General features: G+C 37.0%; 1 protein-coding gene across 5 annotated transcripts in view; it reads left to right on the forward strand.

The window, feature by feature from the left end:
- Window positions 1-24,751, forward strand: part of CDK14 (cyclin dependent kinase 14) — a 329,577-nt gene that overhangs the window by 44,211 nt on the left and 260,615 nt on the right. The window contains exon 1 of one of the 5 annotated variants that reach the window (XM_082754730.1): window positions 21,628-21,688. The exons of 3 other annotated variants lie outside the window; for them this stretch is intronic. Coding sequence is in view for 1 of the 2 variants with exons in the window: in XM_082754728.1 (XP_082610854.1) it covers window positions 21,874-21,948 (75 nt within the window). In the remaining variant the exon portion in view is untranslated. Of the gene's footprint in view, window positions 1-21,627; window positions 21,689-21,808; window positions 21,949-24,751 lie in introns of those variants that run through there. One more of the 5 variants, XM_082754728.1, reaches the window with a different exon arrangement.

Here is a 24,751-nt window from a genome sequence, read left to right on the forward strand (position 1 = left end):
CTCAAATGGCTTGTTTGCCTAACTATTATAAATGGCTGTAAACATGCTGTGCTAGTCCAGCTTTATTAGCTCATAAAGCGATGTTGTGGGACGTCAATGATGGTGTTGTCACTACTCTGAGAAGCAGTTATTTAACCATAAATCATACTTCTGTGCTCACGCTAGTCAATATGTAAGCTTTTTTTGGGGTGTGCATGCATACTGTGTATTTAAATCTTCCAAGTGTTACTGGATTGAAAAACGAGATGGAAGAACATGCAATGCAGATACAAACACCGATACCCCCAGCATGTGTAGTAGGGTCTTATACACAAACATATAATTAGTAACTTCAGTTGGTAACATATTGTCCTGTGCTTACTCAAAGAGCAACAGAAATGGTATAGAGTGTTCACTGGTAATGATTTGTGCTGGGGTAAGTCTTGTGGTATGTACGTGCAATTGGTAATTAGGTAATTATCTAAGCTTTTTGTTGGACAGCTGTCATAAAATACTGCCTGCAGTGTGGTGATGCAAAAATGAAAGTTGTTTCAGAATAACATGATGTCCTTTGTGTCAGGAAATGTTTGTGGAGAAAACTGGATGGATTTTAAAATTATAATTTTCTCCATTTTCAGTAAAAAACAAACAAACAAACAGCTTTTAATCAGTCCAAATCAGTCAAATATGTAGCTTTGCAGGCAGTGTTTTATGTGCTAAAATTTATTTAGCAAAAAGTGTGTGTATTTAAAAGCTATATGTTGGTAAAAACATATTTTTCTTCTTGAATTCTCTATTATAGAAACTATTAAAGTGTTTAGCATGCCTTTTGTTTAAGGGTTTTTCATTATGTCATACTCAGCTTTTTCTTAGCTACCAGTTCACTTCTGGAAATAGTTCAGTGTGTTAAATTTGATGTATAAATGTGGAAAATTTCCAGACCTTTTAAATTAGAAGTTTCTTTGCTGCTTGCATTTTGCAGCTGTCACAGAACCGGGTCATTCTCATGGTCAGTTCCTGGGGTTAAAACCTTGATGGTGTCTGCAGCAAAGCTCTCGTGCATGCCAAATCCATGTAAATTAAATTCTCAAAAGCTGCGGAACACAGTACAGCAAATTGTCATTTAAGAATCTCCCTTAAATTCATACGTGGATAAATGAAATTTAATGTTGCTGTTTTTCCTTCCTTTTCCCCAGAAATCATGGTAAACCAGATGTCCACAATTTTTTTTTTTTTTTTTCCCCCTGGTTGGTCTGCATGCCTTAAACCTAGGCTGGCTTTTGGGTAGTGACTACAATAGTCACCTATGTGTGTCGGCCCATTTCGAAACCTTAAGTCCTGCTCATTTCTACGGATGGTGCTGAGCTCCGATTTCTCTGATCTAATACTGCAGTACCTTCCACAAGTGAAATGAGCAGACTAGTGTTTGTTTTGTTTTAAGATAAAGCCTTTTTATCACTGCTTCACATAAACTCCAAACTCTTAGTGTCAGAGGTCTCCAGACTGCTTCCATCCGCCTATGTTATCCTTGCCAAAAGTGTTTTCTCCCTTCCTTTCTGTAATTTCATCATTTTACCTTCTCCCTGATTGTGCCCCTTTTCCCTTGAGCTTTCTCTCAGTAAACAACTGCTAAAATTGCTTCAAACCTTCTTAATATATCTTGCGCTCTTTTTTTTTTTTTTTTTTTTTTTTTGGCTTCACTGAAATCCCTTTCCCTGGATGCTTGACTCTGTAGCATACAGTAATGCAGGACATTCCTGTCACGTGTTAGTCCATTTAAGTGAAGAGGTGTTCCCAGTTTGTTCTGGTTTTCCTATGGCACACTGTGTCAAATTGCAGGTCTATATAATGCGTTACTGACTGGATTAGCTACTTGAATCAGTGATTTGGAAGGTGAGGAAGTGTCAGGTCTTTGTGAAATTTGTATCTGCTCTGTGCACAGGAACAGTTTAATCCTTCGGGATGCCAGCCGTTTGAGTGGGTGAAATGTAAGCAGAGGGTTTCAGCTGCGCCAGCTGTGCAACTGGAAAGCAGCTGGAGAGCTGCAGGAGAGCAGTTGACAGAGCCGAGGAGTGACAGAGGGGCTGCCAAGGCAGATAGGAACACAAACATTTGTCCAGCTGAAGTGATTAGGAGAAGTATTTCTATACCTCCATTATTAGCTGGTTATGAAAAACGGAGCTCATGTTTTAACCCCAATCTCTGATTCTACATGTAGACTCATTAGGCATATAGCTCATTTGTGACTGCAGTTGAGATCACTGGGGTGGAAGCAAATTTCCTCTGCATGTTTTATGGAGGTGGGGGGAGCTAGTGATGTTTAAACATCATTGAAAAGTAATTTCAGGTATTTCTTGAGTTTTCAAGTTCAACTACCACGAACATGAGCAGTATACAAACAGGCGTGGTAGTGGGAAACACATTTTAAAGACAAGTGAGCAAAACACAAACCAACCACCACCAAAAAACCTTTATTTTTACTTTTTTTTTTTTTTTTCTAACACGTTATGACAACCTGTGAAGCACTATGTTTTAAAATAGGTTTCAACTGGAAAAAAAAAAAAAAAAAAAGTAAAATATAACTGGGTAGTGGGAAGAAATACTGCTCTGCTGAAGTTTGTGCTAGTTGCATAAGAACATACAGAAAATACCTATCAAGCTGAAAAGCAGTTATTTCTGCAGAAATAATATTTTCAACAGATGCTTTCTTAATTCAATAAGTGCTTTATTCATAAACTGGAAACCTGGAAACTAGTTAGAAGTTGAAAATCAGGATGCTTTCTTTCTCATCTTCAGAATATTTGCAAAAATGAACCTGAAGTGATGGCTACTGGTTCTCCAATCATGAAAAAATATCGATGAGAAACCTTCTTATTTTTTACAGTAGCTGCAGAGAAGAGTGTACTCATTTGAAGTTAAAACTTATTTTTGTTGTTTTTGTTGTCTACTTAACTGCCTTTAAAATAGTTTTATTTACACAATTTTTAAATCATGGTATTTTAGTTCCTATTTCCTTTAAACTGCTGCTTGAAATAAGTTATGTGGAAATAATTCCTATTTTCGGTTTACTAAACCTCAGCTACACGTTTCTTAGTGCTTAAAAAATAAATGGAGTATTTCAATACACATGTTAAGTCATTCCTGAAGCTTATAGTCGTGACGTGTACTTCTTGTTTGGAAGAAATTTCAAATTTAATATAAAAATTCTAATTGAAAGCATCTTCTAATGATTACCAACTTATACTATTTAACCATTTAAAGGAAAATAATTTAGTACAAACTTATAACAAGATCTAAAATAAAATTTATCTTAATAGAAATGGACGATCAAACTTAATTTGCAGTGGAGAGTTGCAAGTAGGAGAGAATTTTCTGTGTGTCAGTGTTTTTTATTCTTGAAGGAAAAAAAAAAGAAACACAAAAAACAACCACCTGCCATTGGCTGCCTGTAAAAGATCCAACCATGCAGGTAGGTGGGGTTCAATCTTGTATCTGAAAATGTGCTATAGATAAAGATGTAGTTGAGAGTCAGAGCTCATCTAAGAAGCTAAAAGCTGATCCCTCTGTGAACAGGTCATTGTATTTTCATTCTGGGAATTTTTTTTTATAGTGCACAGAAAACAGTTTTAGTTGTTTTCATTTAGTGCTGCCATTTCTTAACAAAGCCACATACTCATTGCAAATCTTTTTCCAGTGATGACCTTTTTGCTTCTTATGTAACTGCATCTGGTCTGTGTTTGTGTAAAAATAAAAAAAAACATGACATGAATCAAAACAATAATAATTAAAAAAAAAAAAAAAACACAAAACACTGAGAACCAAGTCTCCTGTACAGGTTGTAGAAAATGTAATGATAAGTAGAGTCATGACTTTTATAATTATGAGGTGAAACAAACCCTGGAGTCATGAGCAATGACTTTCCTATTTGTCTTCTGAAACCTCGTTATACCTTGCAAATCTCTTGCCCCTATTAATGCTGATCCACTAATGCTAATTCTTCAGTGCTCAATGCAATATATTACTGGTCTTTTCTGGCTGTCATCAGTAACCCTGAAGACATTATTTATATTTTTCATTGTTTTTTGGGCGGGCCTTTTACTTGCTGTTGCTGCTCACCAAAGTTAAGCTAAATTTTTGGTGACATAAATCCAAGCAATGTTGTTATATAGAAAATGTTGAGGGAAGAGCAGTACTAATTGCTCTGAGAGCAGACGGAAAGAAGCTGTTTTTTCATACTATGGTTAATGTGAGATATAGCATGACACTAGGAAATAAGGTTGAATAATTTTAATCTGAAATATTATTTGGTAGAGGTTTGCTATGTTCAAGCATAATAGGCCATACCAGGTAGATGCTGACAACCACAAAACTGCTTCAGAACTATTTGGGTAATTCCATGTTAGTGCAAAATGTGCTCAAATAGATTCAAGCAATCCATGGTGAGGTCAGCAAGCCTGCGAGGACCTGAGAAGGCCTGAGAAGGACTGAGGAGAACCGCAGTCATGATTCCCCAGAGGTGTCTGGGTGCACGGTGGTTTAAAAGCACATCTTTGTGTCATCACACACAGGTAGGTGCAGTCATACACATGTATGGGTGGTGATCCAACAAAGCTGACAGCCTGAGTTAAATATGAGATGCTAACATCTGTATTTTTGTTCAAAAACATACATGTAAAATTTTCTGGTTGAGAACAAATTAAAAAATCCACTTGTATAAAAAGCATTTTGAAAATCAAAGTAGAGAGATGATGATGATGAAGCAATACTGACCCTGTGCTACCAACAGTAAAATGACCAAGCATTTCCATAATATGATTACTTTTCACGTTAAGCCGAGCAAATTACAGTGCATTTTCTCTGAAGTGTGTTCTGTAGTTGTGGTACAAGTGAATTGTAGGGCTTTTAAAGTATTGTAAGAGCTCTATAGTCATGGCTGCTTTTCAATCAGTTGCAGTTTGGCACTTATGAAGAAACAATTTCTTTTTTAAAGGAAATGTTATGATAGAGACATACTTTAACAGATCACAGTGAATGAAAGATGATGGTTTTGGAAGGAAGAGGTGAATGTAGAGAGTAAAGATGACATGTTTATGGGATTGTGCGTAATGCCTTACATCTAATTTTAATACACCGCTTTAATAATAATTGTTGGTGCTAATGTTAAGCCAAGGTATTTAATAGCACACTTTAAAACCCTAAGAATGTTCTACTGAGTGGAAGTCATTAAAGTGACATTGAAGGAATTGTTTTCATTGGAGTTTACTAACCTGACAGCAGAATAAAAGTGGTATAAAAGGCCAGGGCTAAAGGACTACATCAGATTTCTTAGTACTTTTAACCACAGAACCAACCTGCACAGAAATGTTGTTTTTATTCCTCTGGCAGGGAAAGTGCTCTGATGCTTTTGGCAAGTTATTAAGCATCTGAGCCTTAATTTTCCATCTGAGGGACAAGGAAGTTATTATCATTCTCTGGATATCAAAATACATTTCTTAGTACAGCTTGAAGATATTCAGATGTTATAGCATGAGGGAGGGAGAATAGCCTTGGAAGTATGAAGGTGAAGTCAGACAAAAGTTATTCAGCATTGCTTCCCTTTGCCCCCATAACACAAGGGAGTTTTATTCTCTGTAATGTAGTTTTTGGATTGGTATAGTTTTTTTTTTAGCATTTTGGTCAAAAACAGTGAAATGAACCTGCTAGGACTGAAGTTTGGCACCTTCTTGTGAAAGAGCACTTCATTTCTGATTTTACAAATAAAGACCTTTTATGCAACAGTCTAAAGAAACTCTGCTAGAAAACAGCTTACCTAGATTTGTTCTTTTGCTATTTTTTTTTTTTTTTTTTAATGATAAAGCCACTTTTTGCAGGGCAAATTGACAGGCAACTGTGCATCATTTTCCTTATCACTAATTGTGATGGTAGCATAAAAGAGAGGAACGCTCTTTTAATTCCTTACTTAAGGAACAAGGGATGTAGTCATAATATTTTCATATTAATGTGTTAGCTGGACTTATGCCATGCTTATTTTAATATCCTGGTTTGTTCAGAAAGGATATACATGAATTTAAGTGTGCCAGTTGTATGCAATGTGTGAATCAGGGAACGCCTCTAGCATTTCAGATTTGAATATTGTTTTTATTTATTTTTTCACTCTGTGTATTCATGGTTCTGACAAGCATATCTTTATTTGTGTCTTGGCCTTTGCTAGCGGAAGAGTCAGGTTTGTGGGTTTCTTTATGCTTACATAACAGAGTGGGATTTTATTTAGTGGCTCAATTTTCTTACATATATGTTCAAAAACCTGCTGCTAGAGGTTGTTTCCATCCCCCCCCCCCCCCCCCCCCCCTTTTTTTTCTTTCTCTTCACAGTGCATTGTATAGGAATGGGGTCACAACTCATATTTTTACTTTGACTTGAGATTTTTGGTTAAAGAACAGCTGCTTGATAAGGGCATGCTTAATGTTGTTTATATTACCTGGGTTTGGAATGAAAAACAGCAATTAAAAAATGTAAATGAATATTTCTGGCAAATGACCCCAGGGATGCCCTTGATGCATGTTATTTCCTACAGTTTACACAATGGAGGCATATTACACAATTTAATATTCAGTGGTATCTTGCTGCCTGTATCCTCAAAAATTGTTCATTAGGGGAATATATTTGACAGAATAAGAATAGAGACTGAAGGATTAATTTTAGTGCAAGCAAATCCTTGAAATGTGGGATCAGATCAAACAGTGCACCAACTTTGAAACCTGTGTTGTCTTTATGACCTGTACATGCTCTCACCTAGTAACCTTGTCTGCTCCCACTGCATGCTTGTGAAAGAACCACTGCAACTTCATTATTTGCTTGGAAATGGCTTGGGAAATGGCCTTGCATAATCCTTGGAATTACGTGGCTGCAAAAGCTGCTTCATTTGTTTTTGATAGTCACCTGCTACTAGCATGGGAGAACAAGATAATGATAGTCTAACTATTCAGGTATGGAAGAAGAATTTATTTCAGATCTCTGTAAACACTACTGACAGCTTTTGCTGGTAATCTTCATATTAAACAGTCCTCAGTGAGCCAATGTTATTAAGCTACACTTTTCAATGACAGATTTGAATTGCTCGACCTCCAGTTATTGGCTGCTTTGTTGTTGTTGATTTTAACTGTACAGTCAGCAAATTGGTCTATCAGAAATCAGCTTGTGAACCATTTTAGTTTCAATGCCTGTTTGAAGCAGAAAATTTGAAGGATGCAATAGAAGGAATCCTTTTTATGCTGAACAAAAATCCAAATAATTCTATGTGTTACCTCTCCGTATTCATAACGGAACAGAAATGCCTGGAGCCACTGTATGCCAGTTTTCAGGGAGGTTTTAAGCAGGTGTAAGCATGAACAGTAACTTTAGAAATGAATCATAAGCTCATTACCTCAAATACTTAAAGCTTGGAAGTCTTCATTCCAAAAAGGATTTATTCTTTTCATTATTTTAACCAGGTTTTTCCAAAGTTGGAATCCAGAAAAAAAGCATTTAATAAATACTTATCATAGCTTTGTTAGAGCATGGCTGAAACTTTTCAGGATTTTGTGTTGTCGAAGTATGCTGTGGCTCCTTATAGGATTTGTGCTGACTTACCTGTGCATGTGCTGGAGGATGAGAAGGGACACCTAAATGGAAAGGGACAAAGTCTACCTTGTACTGCACTGTACCTCCTCAGTTTCCTCCAAGGCACTTGGAGAACAGGAGAGCATTTCTCCTGTGTATATTCAGTGCTTCTCATATATGCAGAACAAGGAATTTGGCAGGTTTAAGAAGACCTTGGAAAGTACAAGTGTGTACGTGGGCTTGTGCGGAGGGCTAGGAGTGGAGGCAGTATTGGAAGCTGTTTCAGGGAGGCCAGTAGGAGGCTGGAAGCTAATGGGTATAAAGGGAGAATGGACAAGAGTTTTGGAGTGTGGGGAAGGTGATCTCTAGTATTTGGAGAAAATTTGCTTTTAGGAATTCAGATCTTTTTATGGAGTCCTCAGTATCTCTATTCCGTTTCAACAGATAGTCATGAACTCACTGATATGTGTGCCCTACCTTTGGCTGATCCATTTAGGGATTGAAGCTATTACTCTTGTCACTGTTCAAGCTTAGTGATAGAAGCCTGTGGTCTGTGATCTAACCTTGCTGATAGCACAACAGCTATAGATGAATCTGATGAGATCTGTATTATCAGGTATTTCAGAGGAAGGAGCAATATTACAGGGAATGGATTTGAACCAAACTGTCCTTTCAAAACCTAGCTTTAGCTGCAAAGACTTATTTGCACTTATTTTACCTTTTCTTTTTTTAGTGTCGCCCTTCCTGACAACGTAATTGTGAATCTTATAACCCTTGATCTTTTTCCGAAATGTTTAGAATTTGTCATTTATATGACAATCATTTTAGCTTTCCTAAAAAGAAAAATATGCATGGTTATGAAAAGCTAAGACCTGATATCGATGTGTACACTGAAGAGCTACTTAAAATTGCATTGGGCAAGTTGAGTGTGTAAATTACAATAAAATACATATATATATATACATATATATATATTATCAAATAGGGCAACAGTACCTGAGGGGGCTAGACACTTGAATTGTTCTTGGTCTATTGTCACTGGCCTTCAGAGAAAATGAGAATGGTGGTGTCTGCCTTCCCTGAGCTGTGAAAACTGTGATAAAACCAATTAGCCATCTGTGCATGTATTGTAATTGGTAGCTCATGCCATCATGGGCATTTAAAGAACACCCAGTCTTTTCTGTGTTTATCTCTCAACATACTGGTTGCACTGAGGTTAATGAGACTCCCCAGGACCATAACAAAACAGATGTAAGAGTAGAATATGAGGTATATATGTTTATTGTAACATAACAAATCGGAAACCTTTTATTTGGGATATGTCAAATCTGTGCTTGACATAGGAAATTTAAAGGCAGTCATAAGACATTTTAAAGTGATCTTGTGCTAGTTTTTTATATCATGGTGGCTTCTGTAAAATCTTAGATGAAATTTTTCTTGTCTGAATTTTTATTACCTTAGTAATTCTATCTGTTAGTACTCTTTACATCTTACAATATTTCCACAACCTTTTCTGAGGAAAGACAAATATACTGTTGGACACATAAGCCGTCAATATTATAAATTCTGAAAGCATTACTGGATTTTTGTCAGTCATTTTAGTCAAAGTTGTGTCAGGCATCAGCCATAATGTTATGCTAGAATACCTCACGCATATATGTTCCCACAGACATCCAAATCCATTGGGAATTGTACCTTAAAAGAGTTGTTCTGCAGCATTTACATTTCAAACCTTTCCAAAGTGAAACTTCAAGTTGCAGTTTATCCTTGAAATGCTCTAGGGGAAACATAATTTTTAATGTTTTGATGCTTCTCCTGTTCTAGACCTCAGTTTTTCACTTAACATCTGTAATTAAATGCAGTATTGGTTTTTATGGTAAAACTTTATTATTATTTATTTATTTATTTATTTATTTATTTACTTATTCCTGATTCTGTAAAAGGTTTTGTAAACAGAGTTTTATCCAATAAATGGGGATCTATATGCGCAACTTTTTGTGGACTGGATTATTTTTTCTTTGTGCAGCATCTTAAATGCTGAGTACAGAATTCCTAATATCATGTGGGAGGCAGATTACTACTCAGTGGCTCAATATGAGGCAGGCATAACCTGGCTGAAGATGGCTTTATTTGAATATGATATTGTGGATTGCATGAGAAAAACAGTAGTTGCAACAATTAGCTTTAGTTTGCAATCTGTACAATGTATGCTTTACAGAAAGAAAAGATGTATGATGGTTAAGAGTACACTACTGAAATTACAAGTACATGTCTCGCTACAAGTTTCCTTCTTATTATTTTTTTCTTTTTAACAGTTAGTATAATTACACTTTTTAAAATCAGTTCTCTTAGCTCCCTGCTCAGAGAGAGCTCCCGTCAGCTGCTCTGCTTCCTAACCCACTGCCCTCTCTGAAAGAGAAGGCAAGGAAAGGTGGGATTCTCTCCCTCTTGCATTTGATTTGGTGGCTAAGTTTGACATGGAAGTTCCCCTCAATTCTCTATCAATAAAGTATCTAGTACAGTGGAGTCCTATTTTAATGACTAGGCTGCTAGGGTAATGCTAATTTTATTTTTAAGTTCTGGTTGAGAAAACATTTACTATTTAAAAGAACAACAGAAAAATTGAGTATCAGTGATCCTACTTTTTGACTAGTTTCTTAACATCTCTTGTTGAGTTCACTGCTCCTTTCTGGAAAATATTTCTCTTAGGAAATATACATCATAGTATATTATCATTCTAACTGTATGTAGATGGTCATAGGTGCTCTTAGCAGAGCACCTATCAGACAATGACTGATTTAGGGGGCTTTGGTGTAGTTCTATGGTGCAGTAAGAATTCCTTTCATAGTAGTCCTCTGCTAAATCAGTCTACAACTAAATTTAGTACCAGTTTTTATTTCACAGCAGATTTTGCCAAGTGAGTTTTGTCTTGTGTGAGTTCTGAAGAAGGCTTGTAAATGTATGAGCACCAAGGCAGCCATGCTTCAGGAGAGATGCATTGCCACATCATTCTTCTGCTGCAAAAGATCTTGATACTTGCAGACTTCGGATATCTTCTGGAATGGTCAAAATAAATTCAGACAAAGATGCTGAAAGAGATGGTCAGAGGAGGAAAAAACAGTTTAGGTAGAAAATCATGTGAGAATGGGTGCTCTGTGAACATGTATGCTGATGTAGCTGTGCTACCAGTCACTGTTTTTTGTAGAGATTGTTTTTACAGTATGAAGACAAGGTAGTTTTTTGTTTGTTTGTTTGTTTTTTCTTCTTCTTTCTTGTCCTTTCTGCAGTTCTGTCTTTACTTCTCCTCAGATGCTTTCCCTTTCTGGCCTAACATGTCCTGGGAAAATAGATAAGCTGCTCAACACACATTAAAGCTTTATCAAGTTCTGGACTGAAGTGCCCTTCAGTGAGAATGCCCAGGTAGATGCAACCCTCTTATCTGAAATACTGAGATAAAACAGGACAAGAAAAGCAGTCTTCAAGGGGCTAGTTACCCAAACAGTTAAGAGCTTTATAGGTCAAACCCAATACTTTGTATCTAACTGAAGAACAGATAAATATCAGTGCAATATCTGCAGTGCTGGTGTTTATTTCTTATGAGCACTTAATTCAGCATTGCATCACATAGAGCTAGAGCCTTTGCAGAGCATTTTTTTTTTTTTAATGTACATTAATGTGTGCCAATTTAATATGTGTAGAACAAAGGTATGGATGATGAAGTGAAACTGTTGTCTGTTAGCGCAGCTTTCTACAGAAATACAGCTGGAATAAGGCAAAAAATTTCTCATAGTTTTTTCCCATATTTGATCATGAGAAGCAACATATATTCCTAAATCAGGTATTACTTTATCATTTCTATTTACTTTTTTTTTTTTTTTGTCAGCAACTCCTTCAATCTCATAGTACATCACTATGTAACCTATAGCTTTGCTGTCATCAGACTTGCCAAGCATTGTAATTTGTATGATGCTTATACACTTGTCAGACCTGTCATATATGCCAACAGATAAAACATCAATTTTTGAGACTGTAAAAGGAATGGCATCTAACCCTTCAGGTAGAAGACCAAGACATGGAAAATAATGAAAAAGTGGCACATTTTGCAAAACTATTATTTAGTTGAATTACCAAAAGTTGCTCAAGAATTTTGCAGTGTAGACTGTTTGGATGATAATGGCATATTTTATGATGATATTTACGAACTGATATATATGAAGAATTTAACTGCAGCTGTACATGTGTAATAGTGACTCTAAGCAATTCGACAGTATTCCAGATCACAGGGTCATTCCAGAATTCCAGAATCACAGGGTCATTGAATAATAGGTTGAAGATATTGACCCAGTGTTCAGCAGTAGTCTAAAAATAAGTAGACCTTTAGAAAATAATAGGAAAATAAAGGAGGAAAAAACCAAAGCCATTATTATGCAATTGCAAAAGTCTTATTTATGTAAATACCATATGAAATACTACCCATCATATAACAAAAATGACACAAGGTGACACAGAGGGAGAAGACAAGAACAATCAGTTAGATATGCAATATAGCTTCCTTTTGAGGAGAAGGTAATTAGACCCATTAGAACATAAAACAGAAGACTGAGGGAAGACCAGACAGTATCCTATAAGATCACAAGCTGAATTTTTGCTGGTGAAGAGGGAATATTTCTGCAACATTGCTTTAAGTGCTTTGTAGTTCCTACCTACTGAGAAATATTCAGAGATTTTGTTCGTTTGTTTTGGTTTTCAAAAGAAGGAATGGTTTCTAATTGCACAGTGTCATGGATCTCTTTACCACCTGAAGCTTGAGTTATAAATGAGTTCAAAAGTGAATTTCAGAGTTGTAAATGATAGGACAAGATCTTTATTTATTTATTTATTTGTTATTATTATTATTAATAAGTTAACTGCTGGTGACTAGAAGGATATACAGGAAGAAAGATCACATTATGTAACTCCTTATCCTGCAACAAATTTGGTTGCTCTCAGAAGCTGACTTGATAAATTTTTATTCTGATGTTGTATGATTATCACTATATATGTTTCTCTGACAGATTTTGATGAGGCTAATATTAAAAATCATTTCATAAAAAAATAAGGTTTTATACCTTTTCCACAGAATAAAAACAGCGGTGACCTGGTTACCATCTAGATTGTAGCATCTCTAGAAGGAAAGCTGAGAACTCAAACTCCATTTACCAGAACCATAAGAAAGGAGATTTATTTATACAATTTACTATATTATTTATACAATTTACTATAGTAAATTGCACATTACCATGTAATCAATACTAGTTAAGCACAGCTCTTTCCCCAACCTAAACACATTTGTTGTCTGTTACTGTACCCATAATAATAAGACTACAGCTAAACTGACTAATAAATATCATCATACATGTTGAATCCAGTAAGACATCTGAGATGGTCACAAACTAGGTATTCTTCCACATCATGAGTTTGTAGGGTCACTTTCTATAGATTGCTCTAATAAGCATGCTTTTATAGTGTCACATATTTCTCAATAACATCCTGTATAAAGAGTAGCCTCTTAGATATCCGCCAGTGATACTTGCCATGGAGAGTGCCATGGCTTCTGGTTTGATGGGTCTTCGGCTCCTTGTCACAGCTCAGAGATGAACATTGTGAAGAGTAAAAGTAAACAAGTTATTGACCTGATAAAAGGAAATAAACTTGTGAGGAGCTTGGAATAATTGCTGAAATTCCCATACCACTCAACATCATATTTAGGGTTAAATGTCATTGTTATGAGGTTCATTTATTAACAGTTGCAGTTATCTCTGAAAACAAAACCAATCAGATGGTTCTGCCTGGAGAAGACATCTTGAGAGATTTCCCATTCTGCCCTTCAGATTTTATATCTTGGTACCAAATTTCAGGAAGAACAGAACTTAGGGAAATTGTTATGCAAGGATTCGACTGGAGCTGTATGCAGATAAACCTCAGGTAAATGCACAGTCATGTAAACCTCTTGAGTTCACTAATCTGGGTTACTTCAAGGTTCCACGTAAGAGAATGAAGATGAGAAAATAATAACCCTTCCTCAGTTCCTTCTTCCCAGTGAAAGATGACCTCCTACTTCTCACTTCTTTATTAGCTTTTCTGTAAAAGTCCTCACTCTTCTGGAGATACTCCATCTACCTCCTTCAATGCCAAGTGAGTCATCTTTACTTAATGGAGCACTTATATTCACCTCAACACTCATCAGTGTCCTTCATTTAGTAAATGCAAGATAAGCTAAATTTTAAAGTAGATCACATTTGGGGCTTTAAGAACACCTTCTCAAGCTATCTGACATCCTGCAGAAATAGTTTATATCTGTATTGCAGAGATTGCAGAGGAAGCTCTCAGAAGCTCTGATGAATATGTTGAAAATAGTGCATACAAGACATGAGGTAGTTGACTGTATCATCTCAACTTTGCGGTGCCTTCAGGGTATCATCATTTCATAGTGTATAGCTTAAGGCCATCAAATAGAAGAGTGCTTATTTTGAAATAGCTTCTATCGGTTCCACAGAACACAACCAGAGGTTTGGTCTGTGGGACTTGAATTCACAGATCACATACCTTTTGCCATGATCCTCAGTGGACTTTTCACCTGAAGTTTTGATTATCCTTGTTAATAAATCCTGTTAGGGGGGGATAGAGGTTGCTGAACAGTCCTTGTGAACAGAAGTCATTCACGTGCACTAGACTTGAACTACCAACATACAAGTGTTGAGTCAACAGTTATTCCCATCTGAAGGCAGTGGTTTCACTGTTCTCATAACATGAAATCACTATTTGGATATCTGCTGGCAAGCTCAGCAGATAGCAATAGCCTTAAGGACTGAAGCTGTGCTCAAAGGAACAGGGTATAATGAACAAGAATAGAATAGATTTTTTTGAAGTGGACACCATAAACATGGAACTTATTCTAGTTTATCTACATTATAGGGATGTGGGGATTGATTGGCTTGTTGTTTGTTTGTTTGTTTTAGAAAAAAAACACATGGTAGCTTACATTTTGTACATAGATTTATTTTTTTTTTAGTTGGAAAGCAGATTTTTTTTTTCTTTTAGAATGTAGGAAAATGGGTAAAAAAAGCCTTTCATGTGAGTATCTCAAAGTGAAAATGAAGGGAAGCTAAAATGCAGTGCTTTCAAATAAGACTAGAATTTTCCGTGCATGACATATTCAGACCTGAGAAAATGATGAAGGCAAACTTATCTTTTTATGTTAAGTTTTAATTCATTTATAGAAAGCTTTCTTCTCCTAGCTATAATACTATGGATGACTTTGAAATGGGATATCATTGAGTTTCAACCCTGTATGAGATCAGCTGTAGGAATAAATGTAACTTGAAAATGAAACATTTTCAGTGATTCTTCCCCGGGGATTATACTTGTAGATATCAAAAAGCTATTGTTAATTCTTTAAAACTGTCCCTTAAAAAAAATAACCAAAAAAAAAATAATTGTAAACTCTGTCACTAGTATTCGTCATTAAAGATATGTCACAGAAATATTAATACTCATTCCTGATTAGCTAGAATTTATTTTTTGGATTGTAAATGTGAGAATTGTCCACTACGTGGTTTTATGAATTGTATATTATAGTAGATAGGTTAGTTTAATTTAAGCTACTCCAGTAAGCCATCTTGCTGATCACTGTCATCTTCCAGACAGAGTGCATAAATTTGAATTTTATACTGCTTCAGTTTTTTGTGGTGTTTTTGAAAAATGATTGACTGAAATGTTGATTTAGATGGCTTCTTTCTTTCTCTCTTTCTCTCTCTCTCTCTCTTTCTCTCCCTTCCTACCTTCCTTCCTCTTTTTACTTTTTTTCTCTGAATAGTCTAGGTTGTTGTGCTTTGTACTCAATACATTAAGAGTTTGTAATTGAACATAAGGTTCTGTATATGCATACATCATAATTCTTAGGAGCTATTGTTCATTTCCTGTGGAGAATTTTTGTGTATTGTGAAGGCACTTCCATTTCTGTAGTGAAATGTTGCTGCTGTTGACAGCACTTGTAACTGTATGATGCTGAGGATGAATGATTCTGCTTTCAGTTTACTGTCTTTCAGAGATTATTTCACCTGATGTGGTGTAGGCTGCATACACTTTCCAGATTAGTCTTTTTTTTTTTTTTTAACAGCATATTTTTAGTATATTATAAAGGCTTGAGCATGGTACTAGCTGAGATAAAGTTCTGTCCATGTGCAATAGATAACTTTTTCTGCAGGTATGAAGAACATGGCCAGTAGAGGAGTATTTATGTATTTATTTTTATATAGCAAGATGTGCTTTATTTTTGCAAGGTAAGGTATATCTGAGTCCTCTCTTGCATTTATCTAGATGCCTACCCCAAGCGGAAAAGCATACCAATCTGATCTCTCCTTAAAAGTAAAGTAATTAGGAAATTCCATACCTTGACTACGTCTTGTTCTACATCTGTTATCCTTGTGTATCAACTGCAAGTCTAAAAGCTAAAAAGAAAAGTTAAGGTTTGGAAAATAGCAGTCAGCTTCCTGAAGAGGAAATCCTAAATCAAGTTAAAATTCAAGATCTTATCATTGATGCATTGAGCTAATGCATTTTAGTCTGGATTATTTTATTTGTATGAGGTCTTTGACAGCATAGCAGGAAACACAGAATTAATAGTAACAAACAAAACAATCTAATTGTAACTGTATTAGTATTCATAGGAAAACATGGATTTACTAGGAATTTTAGTTAGGTTTTCCTGTTGCACACAAAGATTATAATTGTCCAAAGTCATTGAATTAATCTTTTATGTGCAAAGAATGCTCTCACCAAGTTGAAAATGTCTCTAGACTGTTTTAATGTGTGAAATCATTACAAAATGTTCTCAATGTTGTTGTTCCCTTTGAACTTGTACTTTAAACATTTTTTATAATGCAAATTACATTTGGAATCAATCCATAAAAATATAAATTATCATCTTTTATAGATAAAGGTTGCAAAGATAATTGACATCAAGTGTTACATTGCATTTCATTTCAGACAGTGACTATATTTTAAGCAAAGTCCCACCATGGCAGATAATGCAGATGGTGTAGTTCAAATATTGGTATTGCAAAGCAAGTTTGACAGCATGTTGTACTCAGAATAACTTGTCACACATTCCGTTGTACAATGTTATTCACTGCTTCACTTGCCATCTTAAGCAAAAAATGATTTTCTTTGCATTCAACACATTTTTGTTGCTGCTGGGTTGTTTTATTAAGGTCATATCTTGTGTACTCTATGTATTTTAATTTCAAACTAAAACCAAACTGATCAGTTTAGGAAAATTGTCATGTTTTGTGATTGCCAGTGGTAACAGGGAACTGAACTGGAGTTGGATAGGTGTTGTCTCATCCAGTCCAGTGTTTTTGAATACAACTTGTCAGCCATCTTTTAAAATCAGAAAATCAGTTTTTATGAAATATCAGTGGTTTATAAAGTGTCTGGCTAGATGGCCAAATCACTTTCACAAGTAAGAAAATTTTTGAAACTGTAAAGTGTGTTTATTCTTTCTTTGTATATTCCGTTGGTGGGTGTTAAGAGGTGTGTGATGAGCAGTGGCTTTTCTTAGTCATGCAGTTTCTTGTATGAGGAGGAAATAGGCTCTTGTCTGTAAGATACTTGTACAAACTATTGCATGTGGTTATTACTTCATGGGAAGGGTGGAATAGTTGGCCTTTCTCCCTTGCCTTATGTGGAAAACATCCTCCATCTTGGATGATTTAAAATAGACCAAGAACATTACTTCTAAGTTGTGTTTGGACATTATGCAGTATGACCACACAGAACACAAAGCAACTAGTGATATTCTTTTCACTATACAGTATTAATAAATGATGGATTGCAATGTTTAGTTCATTGACCATCAGAGCTGCATAATCAGTCTCTTCTAAGTATAATGACTTGCAGATGACTGTACATCTATTATATTGAAAAGCTCCAAAGATGCCCCCATATACATGAAAGATTGTTCTCAAGTGCCACATTCAAACATTTTGGAGTCTGCCTTGGGATGAAAATGGCATGACTTAGAGTACAGATATTATGAAGCTTGTACTTGTAGTTGGTTTCCATGCAGAAAACCATAGGTATTTGACCTTTTGATTTGTATTGATTTTTTTTGTTTGTTTGTTTTGTTTTGGTTCTGTTACTCTTCTAGCCCCTTGGGAAACAAACCAGCCTCATGGTACAAGGGGCTCTGTGTGATCCGGATGGTCAGACTTATGAATTCCAATTGTAATTCTAGACTGCCTCTGACTACCAGCTAGGTTTCCCAATCCAGTTTGTGGTACCATGAGCAGAAACAGCATATATTTATGCTGCATGCATGTTGTTTTCAACCACAGTCAACAAGTGGGGTTGGGAGTAGAGATAGGGATAGGGCTAACACATGGAGATGAGGGGGATAAAGAGAGTAGGGAGTTAGACAAAACTTCCAAGAGGCCTGTGTGGATGAGCAGAATTCTTGAAACTCAGACATAAAAGTGAGTATACAGAAGGTGGAAGCTGGGACTGGTAACCTAGGAGGAATACAGAGGCATTGTCCATGTATGCAGATACGCAGTTTGGAATGCCAAAGCCCAACCAAAATTGAATCTGGTGAGGGCAAAGAAAGGCAAGAAAAAGGGATTTTATAAGTAACTGGGACGAAGAAGACTAGGGAAAATGTTGGCCTACTGCTGAATTACAGTGGCCCTGCTGACACAGGGCATACAAAAGACTGAGGTACTAAATGCAGTAGTTGCTTCAGTCTTTACTAGCAAGACCAGCCTTCAGGAATCCCTGGACACAGAGACTGCGGAGAAGTTGGTGGAAAAGGATCATGTTAGAGAAGCAGTCTGGACATATGTAAGTCCATGGAAGCCAGTGGGATGCACCTGTGAGTGCTGAGTTTGCTAAAGTCATTTCAGGGCCTCTCTCAATGTTTGCTGAATGATCATGTTGACTGCGAGAAGTGCCTGAGGACTGAATTAACTGTAAATGTTATCTTTATATTCAAAAATGGCAAGAAGGATTCAGGGAGCTACAGGCTGGTCAACCACTCCTCTATCCCTGTTAAGGTGATAGAGGAGATAATCCAGATAATCCTTTTCCAGGCATGTGAAGGACAAGAAAGAATCAAGAGTAGTCAGCATAGATTCTGAAGGGAAAGAAATCCAAGGGGATGTCATACTTGACCAACCTCATAATTTTATGGTGAAATGACTGGCCAGGTAGACGAGGAAAGAGTGGTGGATATTGTCTACTTAAGTATGGCTTTCAACTTTTTCTCCTTTGATATGCTCATAAAGAAGCTGTTGGATTGTAAACTGGATGGGCAGAGAGTGAGGTGGATTGAAAACGAGCTGAGCAGCTGATGGCATGAAATTTAGTTGGAGGCCAGTAACTAGCAGGGTGTTCCAGGAGTCAGGACTGTTTCTGATCCTGTTTGACATCTTCATTAGTGACTTGGATGATGGGGCAGAGGGTACTCTGTCTGTCTGCTGCTGATACAAAACTGTGGGGAGTGGCTGATACGCCTGAGGGTTGTGCTGCTATCCAGAGGGACCTCGGCAGGTGGGAGAAGTAGACTGACAAGTAGAACCTTGTGCAGTTCATCAAAGGGAAACGCAGAGTGCTGTACATGGGGAGGAATAACCCCATGCACCAGTATACATGGGGAGCCAGCATGATGGAATAACCTGCACTAGGTGGTCCTGCCTGAGCAGGGGTTGGGCTGGATGACCTCCAGAGGTCCCTTCCAACCTCAGTCATTATGCGATTCTGAGGGAGTTGTCACATAACATAAGTATTTTTGGTTTCATCATTTGGTTTTGGAACCATCTTCAGGCTGCTTGAGACAAAATGCTGGACCTTCCATAGGCAAACAAAAGACTTTTAGCATGCCACTGAGTTCTGCTCTTCAGAATCCTTGCTTTCTACCTGCTGAATGTTTATGGTAGGGAAATGTAATAAATTCAGATTTTTTAATGCAGTAAAAATAATTAACTTTAATATATGGGAGGTTTTGGCTTCTTTGAGTCAGATCTCATTACTTTGTAGACTGTCTTGCTTTCTATCTCCATCCCTTGGCCCTAACACTGTGCTTGGTTCTGGAACACAGAAGCATTCTGCATTCCTTTTCAGTGCGCTGTCTGCCCCTTTGTCCTGAATGTGGCGCTTCTTTTGGTACATATCGGTCTCTGCAGGTGCATACTCATAAGCTATCTCTCTTTTATCTGAGGATCCGTCTGTGTGCTTTTTCTCCTCCTCAGACCAATTTGATGTTGGTAGTATAAGGACAAGAATTATTGATGTTTTGAATGTGTTCTCATCATTTCAACTTGAAGATTTTTCTCATGTTTAAGTCAGACCTCCACACTTGGGACACCTGAGAAGAGAAGTTTTGCATAGAGTGGAACTCTTCCTTTTTCAGGTGAAGTGAAGCCTCTATCTGCTTAAAAACCAACCTAAGAAACTGAGTAGTCTTCTGGAATATGCCCCTATGACTGATGCTGGGAAATAGATAAGTGGAACAAATTCTACTACATTTTGGGAGCATCTTACAGAATTTGTTCATGCCATTCAAGTTTTTTTGTCACTGAAGCCTAGTGATGCTAGACTCAGCTGTGAGCCTTGAGATGAGAAGTATTTAAACATGTCTTCGTGACTGCAGTGGGACTCGAGCAAATGTGTAGAGTTCAAGAATGTTTTGCTTTCTTCAAAGTGGGACTGTACACAAGAGTGTATTTCTGATGTTTGTGTGAGGAGGGTCAGTGCAGCAGCCTGGTCATGAGCCAGGGTTGTGTTTTCCCTACTGGATTAATTGCACCTCCTCTTAGTAATGTAAAAATGCTGTCATTCTGTGCTCAACTTTTTTTTTTCTGATGTCTTTTTTTTTTTTTTTTGGGGGGGGGGGGGGGAGGCGGGGACAGTGTGTATGTGAAAAAGAAGATATTTCTACACGTTCAGGATGTGTTTTTCCCATCTTAAGATTTCACATGAATATATTTGTCCCCTTTCCTAGTGTAGTTTCTCCAGTGCCCCCCCAGACACCAGGAGGTTTCTGGGGAGCCAGGAGCCATCTGAAGCACAGGCCAGCAGGGGTTGCTGTAGGAGTAGGAGATAGAGAAGATGTGATGCCTCTCTTTTGAAGAAGCCCTCCTTGTGGGTATGCTCCTGCTGCCCTCTTTTCCCTTGTACCACACCCAAGCTTGCTTGGGCTCAGCAGTGGCTTCCCAGAACAGAGTAGGTGTCGTTGCTTACTCACGGCTCTGTATTGTATGTTCATAAACATTATGTTTCCTCATTACAGTTCTAAAATTAACTTCCTAGTTCATGTTTTGGCTCAGTAAATTTTAAATGCTTTTTTTGTATTTTTTTTTTCCATAGAAGTGGACAATAGCATTCATAGTGCTTATTTCCAGATGCCCTTAGATTATTATTTTAATGTCATTTGTCACTCAAGAACTTGCTGGCTTCCTTCAGGACTGGGACATAATCGAATTGGGAACGATTAGTTGCATCCTTTTGATTTAATGTTGAATTTTTTTCCTTAATTCCTCTGAAATCACCATTAGCAATTTTGGCTGCAGTTCTGCATTCTGCTGAGGCAATACTACATTGTAAATCAATATCTTTTCAAAAAGACTGCTGTAAATTGCCTAGATAGCATATGCATGGCTACTTTGGCTGCAATGCTGCTGCAGAGCCTGGATAGTCTGCCTTTCTGGGAACTCCACAGGCAAGTCCATCATATATTTAAAAAAAAAAAGAAAAAAAAAAGTGGTTTTAGAAAGAGCATGGTATTGCTGCTGAAATTTAGACAGAGAAATATAGTACCCTTGGTGCTCATCTGTACCTTTTATATTTTATTCCACTGGGATTATGATGTCTTTAGGGATTTCTTTGTTTTCTGCTTTAGATTTCCCCCTTTCTTAGCTGTAGTACAGCCGTACCGTTTCAGCTTGCTAGTGCAGAAAGATGTTGTGAATTCATTCAGTTGCTGAATGAGCCCGGCCTGACTGCAAACACTAACATTGCCAGAGACATGTCAAAGAGTTGTCGGTGAATCTAACCTGATCGAGGCAACAGCAAAACGGTAAGATGGGGCTTGCTTAAATGCCTGGGATTAATCGAGTGCTGGGGTTTCCCGTTTAAACCTGCAGCCTAGTTATCACATGCTTCCAACTTGAGCAGGATTCATTCTGTGCATGTCAGGGTGGGTTTTCTTTGGAATGCTTAAAATCCAGGCGGAGGAAGGCGGTGGGAAGCTGGGGATGCCACATGAGACCTCTCAGCAGCCACCCTGGTGAGACTCCCCAGCAGCGCTGCCTGCGGTTTGTAAATATCAGGGAAAAGGTAGGAAAAGGCTTAAAAGCAATGCTTTTCTTGCTATGGCTTTGTATTTCTCTCTCGGCAGCCTTATTTATTATTGTATTAAGAGGGTAGTATGAGCAATTTTTTCCAATATATGCTTGGCTGAATGCCCTCTGGGACGAGTGAGTGAAGGACGTGATCAGCCACTTTCTCATCTCTGCTAACAAGTCTGTGCATCTTGCTAGATTTGAATAAATGTCTTTATCAGAAACAGATTTGCTTGATATAGGAAGATAAAATTAAAACGATCCCTTATAAATGCAGACTATATCATGGATGTCAGAGTATCCTTTTGCCTTACGAACCTCTGTAATTATTTTATTTCTATCAACTGCTGTCTTTAATAAAACAAAAAGTGAGGTAGTTGTTTTAAGTAGTCATTCTTGAATGCTTATGTAGGAGTGTGTTGGTAGCATTTTGGATCTTAGTGTAATATTTGAACCTGCATGAGAGCTTAGGGAAGCAGTGTGTTTAGGAAAAGAGAGGAGGGAAAAAGCAGTTATGATTGGTACAAGATAGAAAGATCAAAACGTGACCATTGTATGGAATAATTTGAAATATTTTTGATGACTTAACTGACAGCTACTGTATTTCATTTGTTAGTGAAGCCATAGATTATTCTCAATAGAAATGCAGTGGAATTGAACAAAAAATAAATATATTTCACCATATGTTATAGTACATAAAGCAAACCAACTGTGGTAGTAATGGTAGAGTGATGAAATATGTTTTTTGCTGTTAATGATTAAGGGTAAAAGCCAAGGAGTTTTATTTCTAGGGGAGCATGTTTATGCTTTATGCAGCATGTGAATTATAATCTAAGAAGAAATCAGTTGTATATCAACATGGGATCAAATAACTAGTTTGACAGCAGTTCCTGCTTGTTTTTTTTTTTTTTTTTTTTTTTTTTCTGTACTTGCCAATTATTTTTTTTTTCCCTTAGTAACTGAATACTAGTAAAAGGGGAAGAATCAGTCCTATCAATTATTTTCTGAAGTTTTTATTACAATTTTACTGGAGCTCCTTTGTAAAAACAATTATTCTCTCATGTGTGACACTATATGTACTGCAGTGTAAGTGATATGAAGTGGGCTGTTTCACACTGTATACAAACTTAATTTGCCTAGTTTAGTCTCAAAAAGTAGAGTTGCTTCTTTTGTTTGAGAATAACCTTAAATGCTTCTATTAGAATAGCTGCAAGTGTTTTTTTTTAATTGTTTTTTTTTTTTTTTTTTATGGAACTTTTCATTTGGTTTTACCATCAGACCGTTTGCAAACCTTTAGTGTATTTGTCATTGTTTGATACAGAGAAGTAATCCAGCTACTTGTGTTTGCTTTTACTTTGTATAAGGAATGAAACTCCAGAAGCTCTTATGAACGTAAGATTTTTTTAAAGCAAATTTTAAATTAGAGTATTTCTTAGTGATGTGTTTTCATCCACTATTGCTTCCCCCTAGCTTTCTTTCTCAAACAGTTTTTTCTCCCCAAATGTTAAAACCACCAGCTCTATTCATTGTGTCTCTGGGATTCTCCTATTTTAGTTTTCTGGGCTTAAGAAATCAATAATGCTTTGGAAATTTTTTGATGCTAAGATTCATTAAACACAAATGTCAAGTAAATTAGGGGAAAAATAACATATAATATGGAAAATGTGGCCAGAAGTTAAGAATGCAGATGGGAAAATTAAGAAATCGGCAAGTAGAGGTGAATGCTCCATAAAGACCTTCATTATGTGGATCCGTTTTGCAGTGAGGTTGATGTTTGTCACACCAGGAGATTAGAAGTTACCTGAGGAATGAATATTTTTCATGTTCTTCTCTGTGTCTCTGATTTCAGGAAGAATTTCAAAAAGTTGTAATCGAGCAAACTAATGATCATCAATGCTATGTGTCTTTGCAAAGGAGGTTAGGCAGTCTTTGAAAGTCCTACAGCAAGACTGGTTGCCTCATCTCTTTTTTATCCATTTTGTTGTGTAAGTCTTAAACAAAAAACCCACAGTTTTTAATATTTTTTCCCTAAGCCATTAAGCTTGGAGGAGCTATTTGAAAAGTAGACCTATGCACTACTTCCCACATGGATAGGCACACTCTGGCAGGCCATTCCTATTTCCCTGAGACCCTACAGACAAGAAAATTGATAATACTATTAGAAGAGTTTGTGATTACACTGCAATACAGAGATCCACAGTCAATCACAACTTGTGGTTGGCACTGTGACCATGAGTCATGAAGCTCCAGTGGAATCCAGCTGTTGTAGGTAAAGGATCATTTTGTTCTTTAAGGAGAGTCCTTGCACCGTGCCAGCTACCACTGAGCAGTTTGCCTTGTGCAGTTTTCGGTGCGCTGTCCTGGCTTGACCTGTGTGGTGAGCAAGAATTTGCTGGGGAGAAAGCTTGTGGGAATGCTCAGCCTGGATCAGGTGAGGGTCTTGGACAATAAAATTCGGTGACTTCTTTATAAATGTGAGAGCTAGGGTGCTCCTTAAAGCACACAGGAGCTGCAAAGTGATCCTGTTTTGCAGATCCAGATAGCTTTGTTGGGGTTATTTCCCACTGAAGTCCTGGCAAAGTAAAAATATTTAGCTGTCAGGCTGTGCTATGCACGGTTTGTAAATTTGGTCTGATAATAATAGTGTTAAAATTTCCTAAATGTTTCAGGTAGCAATACCTTGATAATTATACCTTACAAAACACATTGAAATGAAGGAGTGTGTCCTAGCAAATACAAGTTTAAGCAACGGAGAGGCTGCGTGATAACAGTACCCAAAAGCCTGTTTCTGGACTAAG

Source organism: Aythya marila (genome assembly GCF_965140915.1).
Source record: "Aythya marila genome assembly, chromosome: 2".
Taxonomy (NCBI): domain Eukaryota; kingdom Metazoa; phylum Chordata; class Aves; order Anseriformes; family Anatidae; genus Aythya; species Aythya marila.